Here is a 12,074-nt window from a genome sequence, read left to right on the forward strand (position 1 = left end):
ATATGCTAGAAGATGCCAATAGAGCCATGACAATCCCTACTACCACCATAACTCAAACCAATGAACTGGTATATGCTACAACTGCTGTAATCCTGGAAGTGCTTGGCTACATGATCAAGAAGAACAGCAGTACATACCCCCACCCCACCCCCAGAAAATGAGGTTGGAGACTAAGACCAAGGCAAGAGAGAAGAGAAGTCGGAGAGAAGTCAGTCAGCTGGTGGAACTACAGTAGGGTGTGGAGATTAAGGATAAGACTTGGCTACTGAAAAAATACATGACTCCATCTGAACACTAGAGACTGCTAAACAAAGGCTCACAGCACTGGCTACCAGGCTAAGGAGATACACTAGAGAAGCACAGGCCAAGAAGATAAAATACCCTGTTCTCCAAAGAACCATCCAAGCTGTACTCCCAACTTCAGTGCAACAGTAACAGCAGTGCTATCAACAGTAGAGACTGAATAGTACTGGAAGAACATATGGGAGAAAGAGAAGACACATAACACCAGTGCAAAGTGACTGTAGGACCTGAAAGCATACCACAGCAATCTCCCAGAACAGGAAGCAGTCGCCATCACAATAGCAGACATCTAACAGCGGGTCAAGAACATGAAGAGCTGGACAGCACCTGGCCTGGACATGCTCCACACCTACTGACTAAAGAAACTAACAGCAGCGCATGAATGCCTAGCAGCACAGATGAACTAGCTGCTAGCAGCAGGTTCCCACCCAGCTGGCTAACACAAGGAAGGGCACTGCTGATCATGAAAGACCCCCACAAGGGAACAGAACCATCCAACTACCTCCCCACAACATGGAAAGTCCTATCAAGCATCTTAGCTGCCAAACTACAGGACCATATGGGCCAGTACATGAGCACAGCTAAGAAGGTCATTCAGAACAACACCAGAGGCTCAAAACATCAGCTGCTCATAGAGACCAAGACGCAAGGTCTAGAGAGACCAATCTGAGCACAGCCTGGATTGACTACAGGAAAACCTATGACTCAATGCCACACACATGGATCTGTGAATGCCTGGCACTATACAAAGTCAACAGGACACTAATGTCAGGCCTAGCCCAAGGAACTCCGGGAGACTGTGTAGGCTCGATCAGCAAGGTTTATTAGCTAGCGCTTATTTACAGAATCTTTTCAGACTGACCAGTAGTTCCCAGGCACAACTCTCTACTATCTTCTGGAATGTTTAGGGATGCGCCAGCTTTCTCCGCTTATCTCCAGAGCGTTGCTCTGGACACGAGAGCACCGTTTTCACCCCCCTTCTTCCATTCCAGTCCATCACAACTAAGTACCTTCCTCAATAATTCAATGGGGCTGTGGAAGGCAGCACTGGAAGTCAACTCAAGACAGCTTGCAAAAGTGTGGCATATACCAAAGTGATGCACTGTTCCCACTGCTGTTCTGCATAGGCTTGAACCCCCTCAGCCAGATATCACAAGGACTGGATATGGATATAAGTTCAAGAGTGGAAGTATCATCAACCACCTCCTCTACATGGGTGACATCGAGCTGTATGCTAAGAGTGAATGAGACATTGACTCATCCACATGACAGAGATCTGTAGGGAGGACATTGGGTTGTCATTCGGACTCGAGAAGTGTGGCCGTATGGTAGTACAGAGAGGGAAGATAGTTAAGACTGATGGGGTGGAACTACCAGTGGGCCACATAGCAGACCTACAGACCAGCTACAAGTACCTTGGTATCCACAGTCACATGGAACCATGATGAGGAGGCAAGGAAGACAGCAACATCCAAGTACCACCAAAGAATAATACAGGTCCTGAAGAAGCAACTCAATGGGAAGAACAAGATCCATGCCATCAACACATATACCCTACCAGTCATCAGATACCCTGCCAGTCTAGTGACCTGGCCAAAGGAGGATACAGAGGCTGCTGATGTGAAGACCCAGCAGTTCCGCACAATGTATGGAGGTTCCCACCCCAAGTCCAACACCCAGAGTCTGTACCCCAGCTGAAAAGAGGTCAGGCAGGGTCTGATGAGTGTTAAAGCTATTGTCATGGATGAAACCCACAGCACCCAGAAGTACATAAGTAAGATGGCACCCAAAGATGAGCTGCTGTGAGAATGCCTGAAGCAGCAGACTTGGGAGGAAGTTCAAGCAGAGGAAATGCCTGGCAAGGCAAGACCCTGCATGGATGTACCATCAACAGATTGCTGAGGTGGCTCACATTGGGAAATCCTATCAGTGGCTGGAAAGGGCTAGACTAAAAGGCAGCCCTGATACACTGATCATAGCAACATAAGAATAGGCACTAAGCATCAGATCCATAGAAGTAGGAGTCTACCACACTAGGCAGGATCCAAGGTACAGACTGTGCAGAGAGGCCTCAGAGACAGTCCAACACATTGTGGCAGGGTGTAAGATGCAGGCAGAAACAGCATACACTAAGAGGCACAACCAAGTACTGGCATTGGGTACAGGAACGTCTGCACAGTGTATGGGCTAGACTTTCCCAAGTCCAGATGGGAGATTCCACAGAAGGTCATGGAGAATAACAGAGCTAAGATCCTGTATGGCTTTCAGATCCAGATGGATGGGCAGGTACTGGCCAATCAACCAGACATCATGGTAGTATACAAGGACCAGAAGATAGCAGTTATGATACATGTAGTGGTGCCAAGTGACAGCAACATCTGGAAGAAGGAGTAGGAGAAGCTGGAGAAGTACCAGGGCCTGAAGGAGGAACTAGAGAGAATGTGGGAAGTAAAGGCCAAAGTGGTCCTGCTGGTGGTAGGAACACTCAGGGCTGTAACTCCTAAGCTGGGAGAGTGGCTCCAACAGATCCCAGAAATAACATCAGAGCTTTCTGTCCAGAAGAGTACAGTGTTAGGAACAGCTAAGATAATGCACAGAACCTCAAACTCCCAGGCCTCTGGTAGGGAACCTGAGATTGAGGAAGACACATACCACCCATAGGGGTGAGAAGGGATTTTTTTCCCTTTAATATGGATTGTTTGCTGTCCAGAATTATGCATTTAAAATGGGTAGCTATATAAATTTTCTGAAGAAACAAATACGTAGAAAGGTACCAAAAATGTTGATTTAAAATAGTATTTAATTTATTGGAAAACACAATATAAAAAGGCACGTCAGTATTAGGCTTTCATTGAAAAAAATCTATCTATATGGTCACTAGGCGTTAAAAATGACTTGATGGCACATAATCAAGTATTAGGCTTACAGAAAAAGAATTAGTATTCATTCAGCAAGTTTAAACAAAGGAATAATAGATAGCAATACAAAGTGGAGGCTTAGCCTCAGATAGAAAAAAGCAGGGAAGAGTTTTAAAAGTAAGCAAGGGTTAAGCGTCAAAATACTGTAAGACCAGAAGTCTAGCACACTCTGATGACTCACTGCATTTTCTCTGGGTGGGTTGGATTGCTTCCTAAATTCTACAAGATTTAATCACCACCCACCCAGGGATACCTTACATTCTTTCCTTCCCCAGATGCTGTTTCCAGATGCTGTTTTCAGGAAGAATCAAAGAACAAGAAGTCTCTAGCTCTCTCTTTGCTATTTAATTTCAAGAGCAAGGGAGTTGTGTTCACTTAGGGATTCAGCAAACAGGCCCTCCTGGCCTTTCTTACTAGAGATAGAAAGGAATAGATGATGGTAAATGGGTGTGCATTCTGATATAACAGGGATCTCTGGAAGCTTGCCTTGCTGGAGAGGCTTGTCAAAGCTATCATCTGACTTACCCTGCACTAATAAAGAAAAATGTTTATATTGCTTCTGTCTTTATATGGAAAATTAAAAGTCATATTATTGCTATACAATAGGCAGCGTAAATGTTTTAAATGGGTATATCATGCTTAAAAAGTAAAGAACAGGAATATGTCAAAGTCTGCAAATCATGGATTAACAGCCTAGATGAAGATTATATATATTTTGGGAAGGCACTAGGCATTCTTAGCTGTTTAGTATCAAATTATAAAGAGCAACTTTAGAGGAATGCACAATCTATAGTCCTACTTCTGCTTATGATTCCTCCGAAACATAGGTGTAGCTCCTGCCAAGTTCTTCCAAAATTTCCCACTGAATTGTAATTTTAATGAAACATCAGAATGACTCTGCTTAGTTAATTTAAAACATAATTAAAATAAATGTAAATTATGTTTGTATCCTGTCCTGACCAGCTTCTTACTCTGGCCCACCCACTCTAGGAGTATGCCTTTAGCATATCATTCAAAAAAATGAAAGCTTCTGCTTATAGATCTTCAGATAGTTTACTTTGAAATAAAAACTTATTTGAGCAGGATCAAACTATTCAAAAAAGGTTATGTCTTCATAAATATGTATGTCCAGGCTGATATACAATTAAAATGTTATTTTAAAAAGTAACATTTTAGAACAGTAAATTACTTATTAAATTAAATTCAGGATTTGCAATTATAATTTAAATCAGGAAGAATGGACTACTGTAATGTCCCTGTCTTGAGCATTTACCAGTGTAACATATGTAGTTGGTGAGATTAATAATAGAACCTTCAGCATTGCCCTATAATACACAGGTTTATGCAAGAGGCAAAATTCTTTTAGATATTGTGACTGTAGTGATTAGGGCTTTGTAAAATATAAGCAGTGTCTTGAATTGGGACCAAAAACAAACTGGAAGCCAGTAAACTTAATATTTAATCCTTGTAATATATTCCACAAACACCAATCTATTTTACAATACAGGGTGCCTTCAGTTTAAGAACGAGTTCCATTCCCAAGGTCTGTCCTTAAGTCAAATTTTTATGTAAGCCAGAACAGTATTATTGTATAATATTGTATAAGTAGTATTGTACGATTAACTCTAACCATTGTGTATTTAACCTGAATCATTGTGTATTGAACTCAAATTTTGCTACAATAGCCTCTGTTCTTAACTATGGGTCATTCTTAAACCAGGTGTTCTTAACCCGGAGACTACTTATAGATGAAAATTCCAAACACTTAAGAGAGGTCCATATGGAGGGTGTTACATTAATCTAAACTGTACCATGTAATTTATTGTAAAGGACTCACATTCATTAGATAAAATTTTCCTGAGCATGTGACAGATCACTGTACATAGTTCCTAGTTAGTCAGATGTAGGCAACAGTATGTTGACTTGCAAGATGGTCTTTACATTATCGATCTAGTTTGCACAGAACAGTGTGAGTTTGCTTAGAATAAAAGTGGGCTTAGTGGTTGTGGCATATTGTGGCAAAATACTGACCATATGAAAGCCCCCATACTCCTCTTCTGTCTCCCAAAGTCTAGGGTAGTTTTCAAGTATTAATCTTTTGAATGCATTATTAAACTACTTTTACATTCAGCCAGATCAGCCTTCATTAAGGGCATTTCAGTATTCCAGCTGTTTTTCCAGTGTTCACATATTAGAAATAAATTGGATTCTGATTTACTACATTTGATGTTAGCCCAAAGGCCAAGAAATAATGTTGGATTCTAGTAGTTGCTGACTAGGGGGAAGAAGTGATACTAAATCAGTTTAAGAAAATTGGCTGTGTTGCTATGGACTTCCAGGAGAGATGAAGCCCTTGGTGTATTAGGGGAGGTCTAATGAAGCTATGATGGGTTTACCAAAGATTAAGGCTCAGGAGCAGAAAATCCACCCAACTCAGAGGTTAAATTACATGCAGGCATTTCCAGCTCTGGTAAATACAAGCACTCAATTCTTCTGGTAGATTATTCCCAAATACCTCATTATCTGAAGCTAAAATTGGCCTAGTTATTTTGGGGCAAAAGAAGTCTGCTATATATAGCTGTCTCAAGAGTTTACCATGGAAGATTACTGCAAGCAAGCAGTCCAACCACCTTTGTTTGTACACAGATCTGGTAAGGACCATCATGCTGTTGTCTTCTGTTCCCTACTTTGATTTTATAAAGTAGGGGAGAATAATCATGAACTTACTTTCATTTCAACTATTAGTAAGGGCTACTGGATATAAACTGGTATAAAAGGAGCTATAGAGTGAGTTCTGGATCAAAAAATACCTTCATCCCAAGCAAGCAGCTATTGTGGTCAGAAAAAATAGGTAATATGGTCCTTAAAAGTACCTAAGAGAATTCATAGTGTATTAATAATATTATCAAATTTAATTTACTGTTCATTAGACTGTGCACTTCTGCTGTGTTTTTCCCTGGTCCCATGAGGACTAGAATCTTTGGTAAAGAGGTGAAAATTCTCAATGACATGTCAAGGGATTTATTTGCCTGTCAAGGGAAGTTGATTAATGTATCACTCCTCAAATGAGTTTGTCTCAAGACCCAATTTACTGCAGATTTCAAGTATCTATCATCTTCCTATTCTATGTATGGTGACATCATCAGAATGATTTGTCTCCCTTTGGAATATATCACTTTCCAGTAGAGCAGTCTTCACACCACCACAGGTACTGTGCATATGACAAACTTGTGGGATTGTGGCATGCAACCTAACAGTCTTTTCCATTTCTTTTCAGGATCTGTGAATCATGGTGTTCTTCTTGGATCGTGTGAAAATAAGTATTGTGGCTTGGGAAGGCATTGTGTTGTCAACAGAGACACAGGACAAGCAGAATGTGCCTGCATGGAAAATTGCAAGCCTCATTACAAGCCTGTTTGTGGCTCTGATGGTGAATTCTACGAAAACCACTGTGAAGTACACCGGGCCGCCTGCCTGAAAAAGGAGAAGATTACTATTGTCCACAATGAAGACTGCTTCTTCAAAGGCAAGTTTTTGGGATGATATCTTAAAGATTAATCAGTTACATATTTTGAAATTAATTATGTTAAGATTCTGGGAAACACTGTGGAGGGTATTGTGAAGAAATGATAACGAAATTTAATATGACAAAGCTCTTTTCTCTGGAGAAGTCGTCCAGCTGTGTTCAATCTCCAACTATCTCTTTGGAAAAGATTGATAGCAGAAAAATTGTATGCTTGAAAGGTCTGTTGGAACAAGGAGTCCTATGACCTCAACTTGGAGAGGTAGCCACTTTGATCATAGTTGTGTTATAAGTGATGCAGCTACAAATCCCAGTGGAACAGCTTACATGTAGAGATTTCTTGGAAACTTGAATTGTACGGTTGTAGTGAGTAAGCATCATAGGCCATCCTGTTGTTCCTAGCTTTTTAATAACTTTTAAATGTCCTTATTTCATTTTTATCTGCTCTTTTCTTTTTTGTCTCTATTTTGATTCTGCTACTTACTTTTTTTTAGCAAATGTAATCATGTTTATTTCAATAACTGGTTCTACTATATTCTTTATATAAAGCCTTGAGGGCTTTATAAAGCTATAAATTAAGAGTGAGGGTACTTGATAGTTTTACAAGACATAAGAAAACTTCAGAGGAGCAGGAAGAAATCCACAGAAAAATTGCTACATAGATGGAGGCATTTTAACTAATTGTTCTGCTTCACACGGATTTCACCCTGACAGCTGGGAAGGGAAGTAATAAATTAACAAATAATATGCTGAATTCTGATTGTTATCCACTCCTGCAGTGAACTAAATTATGGGTCACAAATTATCACAAATGCCACATGAAGACTAGTTCACTAGCCTGAGGGCCATAGTACTAAAGCCATTTATTCATTGATACTGAAGTCTCTAGTGAGTCAAAAATAAAGAAAATAGAGAATCTCAATATGTCATTAAATATATATTTATTTCTTAAACGAACAAATCAACTACAAATGGAACTGTAAAACAGAGCATTTTTCATTAATCAGAAGACCAGTATCTGGGATTATTACTGGGTTGTTACTTTTTTTTTCTCCATCTTCATCATTTCTAAAATATTGTTGCAGGCCACAGTAAGTGACTTGAATGGCTGCATACAGCCTTTCAGAGATGAGTTTTCGACTCATGAATTAAAGGAAAGGTCAGTACAGAATTGTTTGTTGGGAAGGCAGCCAGTTGCGTAAGAATGAGATATATTTCTAAGGCTTTGTTTACATGTAACTTTAACAACATGGTTGCTATTGCTCAGTATTTGATTATGTCATTAAAACTGCATGAGCACATTATGCCAGGATTGTACCTGCACTACTGATGCTAATTCATATCCATGAAATCCAAGCAATAGATGTGATACGAAACTTTGGATAACAATGAGTTACATGTAGACATCAAATATATGTTTGTCTCCTTATGTCTTTAGAATAATAAGAAATCCATCTCTTTTTTATCAATTATATATGGTAAGATGTCCTTTCAGAAGGAATGTGGAATTACTGAAAAGGTGCAATTAAAATTTCTGTATTATCACAGATGCCTTTCTCATCTGTGGCCTGGTTGCCATTTTCAAAGTCCTACATGACTCATAGATACCTTTGAGACTGTCTGCTCCAGGTTAAGTCTGCCCATCCAATAAGAGCTGGCAGAAAAGATTTATTAGGGGATCTCCTCTAAAGAAATGACATCTATAGAGACTCATAATTGGACTACTTTGCTCCAGTTATCCAGTCTGTCTTCTTCTCAGTTGGATTTCCAAAGAACCTTAAAGACTTTGGTCTTCAGGAAAGCATTGGATGTAATGGATGAATGGTTGGTGAAGATAACTGAACTAGCAGAAATGGCAAAATTAACTTGTTTGGTTAGAGAAAGATCAATGACTACATTTATTAGTGATTGGAAACCCCTTATGGACTTTCTGGTAAAAAAAAAATGAACTGGTGATTTATGGATTTGATTATTAGAAAGGATAGATTATGGAAAGAAGGAAATTGTGATGTAATCTTAGAGGAGATTAAAATATAAATGTACTTATAACTGCTGTTAAGGAGATTTGAAGCCACTTTATTACTTTTTCTTTTCCTTTTTTAAAATTTCTTTGCTTTTTCACTTTTTTGTATTTTTTTTTATTCTGTTGAAAACTTCACTAAAAATTGCTTTAAAAAAAGGAAAACATTGGAGGTAATGACAGTAATATGAGACAGGTGATATTTTACTAGATTATGATGTTTTTCATTTTTAATCTTTTTTTTAAGTAAGCTGCTCACTGACATTGAGAATTGAGCAGCACAGAAGCAGTAGCAAATAAAGAAGTAACACATAAATAGGAAGCCTTGTAAATGCTATTAATGTGCATTATTTAGATGGATACTCTTTTCTATAGAGCTTATCATTAGGCCTGTCATTTAATATAACTCCTTTGCAATTTGCTGAGAATAAAAAAGACAAATCAAGGACCTACCAGATAGGACCAAAGACCTATCTAGTCTAGCATCTTCATCTTACAATGTTGCACTATTTTTCCCCTGTTGATGGTAAAGGTGGCAAATTTGTCCAGTCCAAACTCCATTGCAATATCTTGGCTGTATATCAGGACAGTGTTGAGTAGCGATTCGATCTCAGATGGTATTTTCCCATACAGCTTCAGATTGTCCATGTAAAGTGTTGTTGTTGTTGTTGTTATTATTTAAACGTATATACCACATGACTGTGCACAAGTAAACTCTGTTGGAACAGTCACAGCAATAGAATATTATTTTTCAGGAATTTTATGCTTATGTTCTATGTGTCTTTCTTTAAATTAAAAAAGTACAATTAAATATTTGACTTTTATAGATCTCAGCCCTATAAGGTAGACCAGAATAAGAAACCAAACCCATATATGTCAGGACTACTTTTCTTTGTAACAGCTATAGTAACAGAATCTTGCAAATCTGAATGTGTTTTCCCCTCCCTCACTATATCTTCATGTGAACTAGGGAGGGGCTTGTCTGAGACTTTACTCAAGTTAGTTTCTTGGCCCAGGCTCAGGCCCCACTTATCTGACCATCGTCTTGGCAGCAGCTCTTCCTCTTATCCTTCAAGGCCATTCTCTATTCCCTCTAAAATAATGGCAGGTAATTGTAAAGTGTTCTGCCCTTTGTTCATTAGCATATATTTGTGTGTGTGTGTGTGTGTGTGTGTGTGTGTGTGTGTGTGTAATAGCCACCCAAAATTATAAGTACATCACATTATTAAGAAGGAAGGAAGGAAGGAAGGAAGGAAGGAAGGAAGGAAGGAAGGAAGGAAGGAAGGAAGGAAGGAAGGAAGGAAGGAAGGAAGGAAAGAAATTAAAACTTGTATTGTTCCAATAATGGTTATATACCTGAAGTTTCTGAAACATTGGATTAATTATCAGGATATAATACATGACAATGTTTAGGATAAATACATGAAAGGTATCTTTGAAGACACACTGGGGATCAGTTTCCACTATCAGTGAAAGCAGAAGGCCAGCTATTCAAGTATGCTGCTTTTTAGAGCTTCTGGGGTTTCCAGTTATGGCAACAGACATGGCAGGAATTGTTTTACGGGTATTTCTGCACTGGGATGATCACATCAGGTCAGTCTGAATTTTGAAGCAAATAAAAGAAAAGCAAAAATGTGCCCAGCTTCTGCTCTTTAGGGGACTTGTCTGGAATCTTGCTGTTTATACAATCTTTGCTACATTCTCTCTTCCAGTCCCATATTTAGAAATAGAAGAGTGATTGTATCTCTCCTCCTCCTTTGTAAAGTACACAATGTATCTGAAGCAGGAGAAAAGATGATAAATTGCTTCCTTGTCTGTCTCTAGTGCCTAACCTGATTTTTTTTTCCTGTGCAATTTTGACTCAATGACATACAGAGTTACTGGACTGCACTTATCTAGATAAGGGAGATATGGTCCAACTAATGTAGATTGTGATTTGCATTTCCACTGCAAAATTTCTTATCACCTTTGTTTGCTGGCTTGTAGAACAATATGAATCAGCCACTGAACTTGAAGAAAATCCTGGATCCTGTTATATATTGCAACCAAGTGTGTACATATGAATGTAGTCTTGCACTGCATTGCATTATTGAATGAATTCCAAATGTGTTATGAAGAATGCAGAAATTTAAAAGCAGTAATTATGCAAAATATACAAAAATGCAATCTTTATCTTGTGAGCCGAAAGTTTATTTTTCAGGAATTTTCAAGTGTCTTTAAATTGCTCTTAATGAGTTGAATGCTCATATAAAAGCATTGATTCACAGGAAGTAGTTATCATTTAGATTACATATTTCTCTAGATGTAAATATAAATTTTAAATATCTAGGCGTGATGAACATGTGTTAGGGTTGTGCAAAACATAAGGTACATAATGTAAAACCCATTCGTGTGTTAAAACAGCTACATCCTCTGGAAGAGGCAACACAGCTTCTTCAAAATCTCTCTTTGGCTCTCTGTGCATGTGTGCAAATGCATAGACAACAGCGCCACTGGAACAGAAATGAAGTGGCTGTGCACACACATGCATTTGCAGACAGCCTGAAAAAGCTTTTGAAGTAGCTGCATTAACTGGTCTAGAAGATACAGCTGCTTTAATGCTTCATAGAAACGTGTTGCCAGTGTGCCTGGCAAACCACCTCTTTCTAACGCATTGTACATCCTTGACACACACATAGAGATGCAAACATACACACACATATTGAAAAGTGATAGATATTCATTGTTAAGCAGGGATAGGCAATTTGGATAATTCCTGACCTTTGGCAGAGTCTTATGGGAATTTAAAGCCAAAACATATGGAGTAAATTAATTTCTATTTCTGGACATTGCAGTAATATGTAAATATTAGTATGCATTATTAGTATATAAAAGTTGATGGGGGAAAAAAAACCAAATAGATATGTTAAAAGAGAATTCAAGTCAACTATAGATAATTTATTTGTACAGTCCTGTGTAAAGAAAGTCCTTGCAAAGTTGGGTTACCTGTATACCATATACCTGTAACTAGATAGATCCTATTGCAGAAAAACAGTGCCAGAAGATAGATAGTGTTGTGAAGGGGAAAGTAGTGGGGAATGTATATACCTTGTAGGAGTTAAATAAAATGAAAAAGCTAAATACACCATCTGTACTTTTTGAACAAAATTATATTTATTCACATCTTTACATTGATTGGAGAGGGAGAAGAACAGTCTGCATACAGGGTGAAATTTTTAAATCTATAGCTATTCAGATATCTTGTTAAATATCCATACCTCTGATAGAGGGATAATAATTAAATAGTAGTAGTATGGTGGAAAACTCCCCA

At 38.5% G+C, this 12,074-nt stretch overlaps 1 protein-coding gene across 1 annotated transcript in view; it reads left to right on the plus strand.

Annotated features, from left to right (window-relative positions):
- The window catches only part of FSTL5 (follistatin like 5), a 372,757-nt gene that overhangs the window by 138,622 nt on the left and 222,061 nt on the right, over window positions 1-12,074 (plus strand). The window contains exon 4 of the mRNA XM_088132701.1: window positions 6,499-6,747. Within this exon, the coding sequence (XP_087988827.1) occupies window positions 6,499-6,747 (249 nt within the window). The remainder of the gene's footprint in view (window positions 1-6,498; window positions 6,748-12,074) is intronic.

The sequence above is a fragment of the Python bivittatus genome, unplaced genomic scaffold (genome assembly GCF_059951505.1).
Source record: "Python bivittatus isolate LINGU-HERP-01145 unplaced genomic scaffold, Pbiv_v1 ctg000070_np1212, whole genome shotgun sequence".
Classification (NCBI taxonomy): Eukaryota; Metazoa; Chordata; class Lepidosauria; order Squamata; family Pythonidae; genus Python; species Python bivittatus.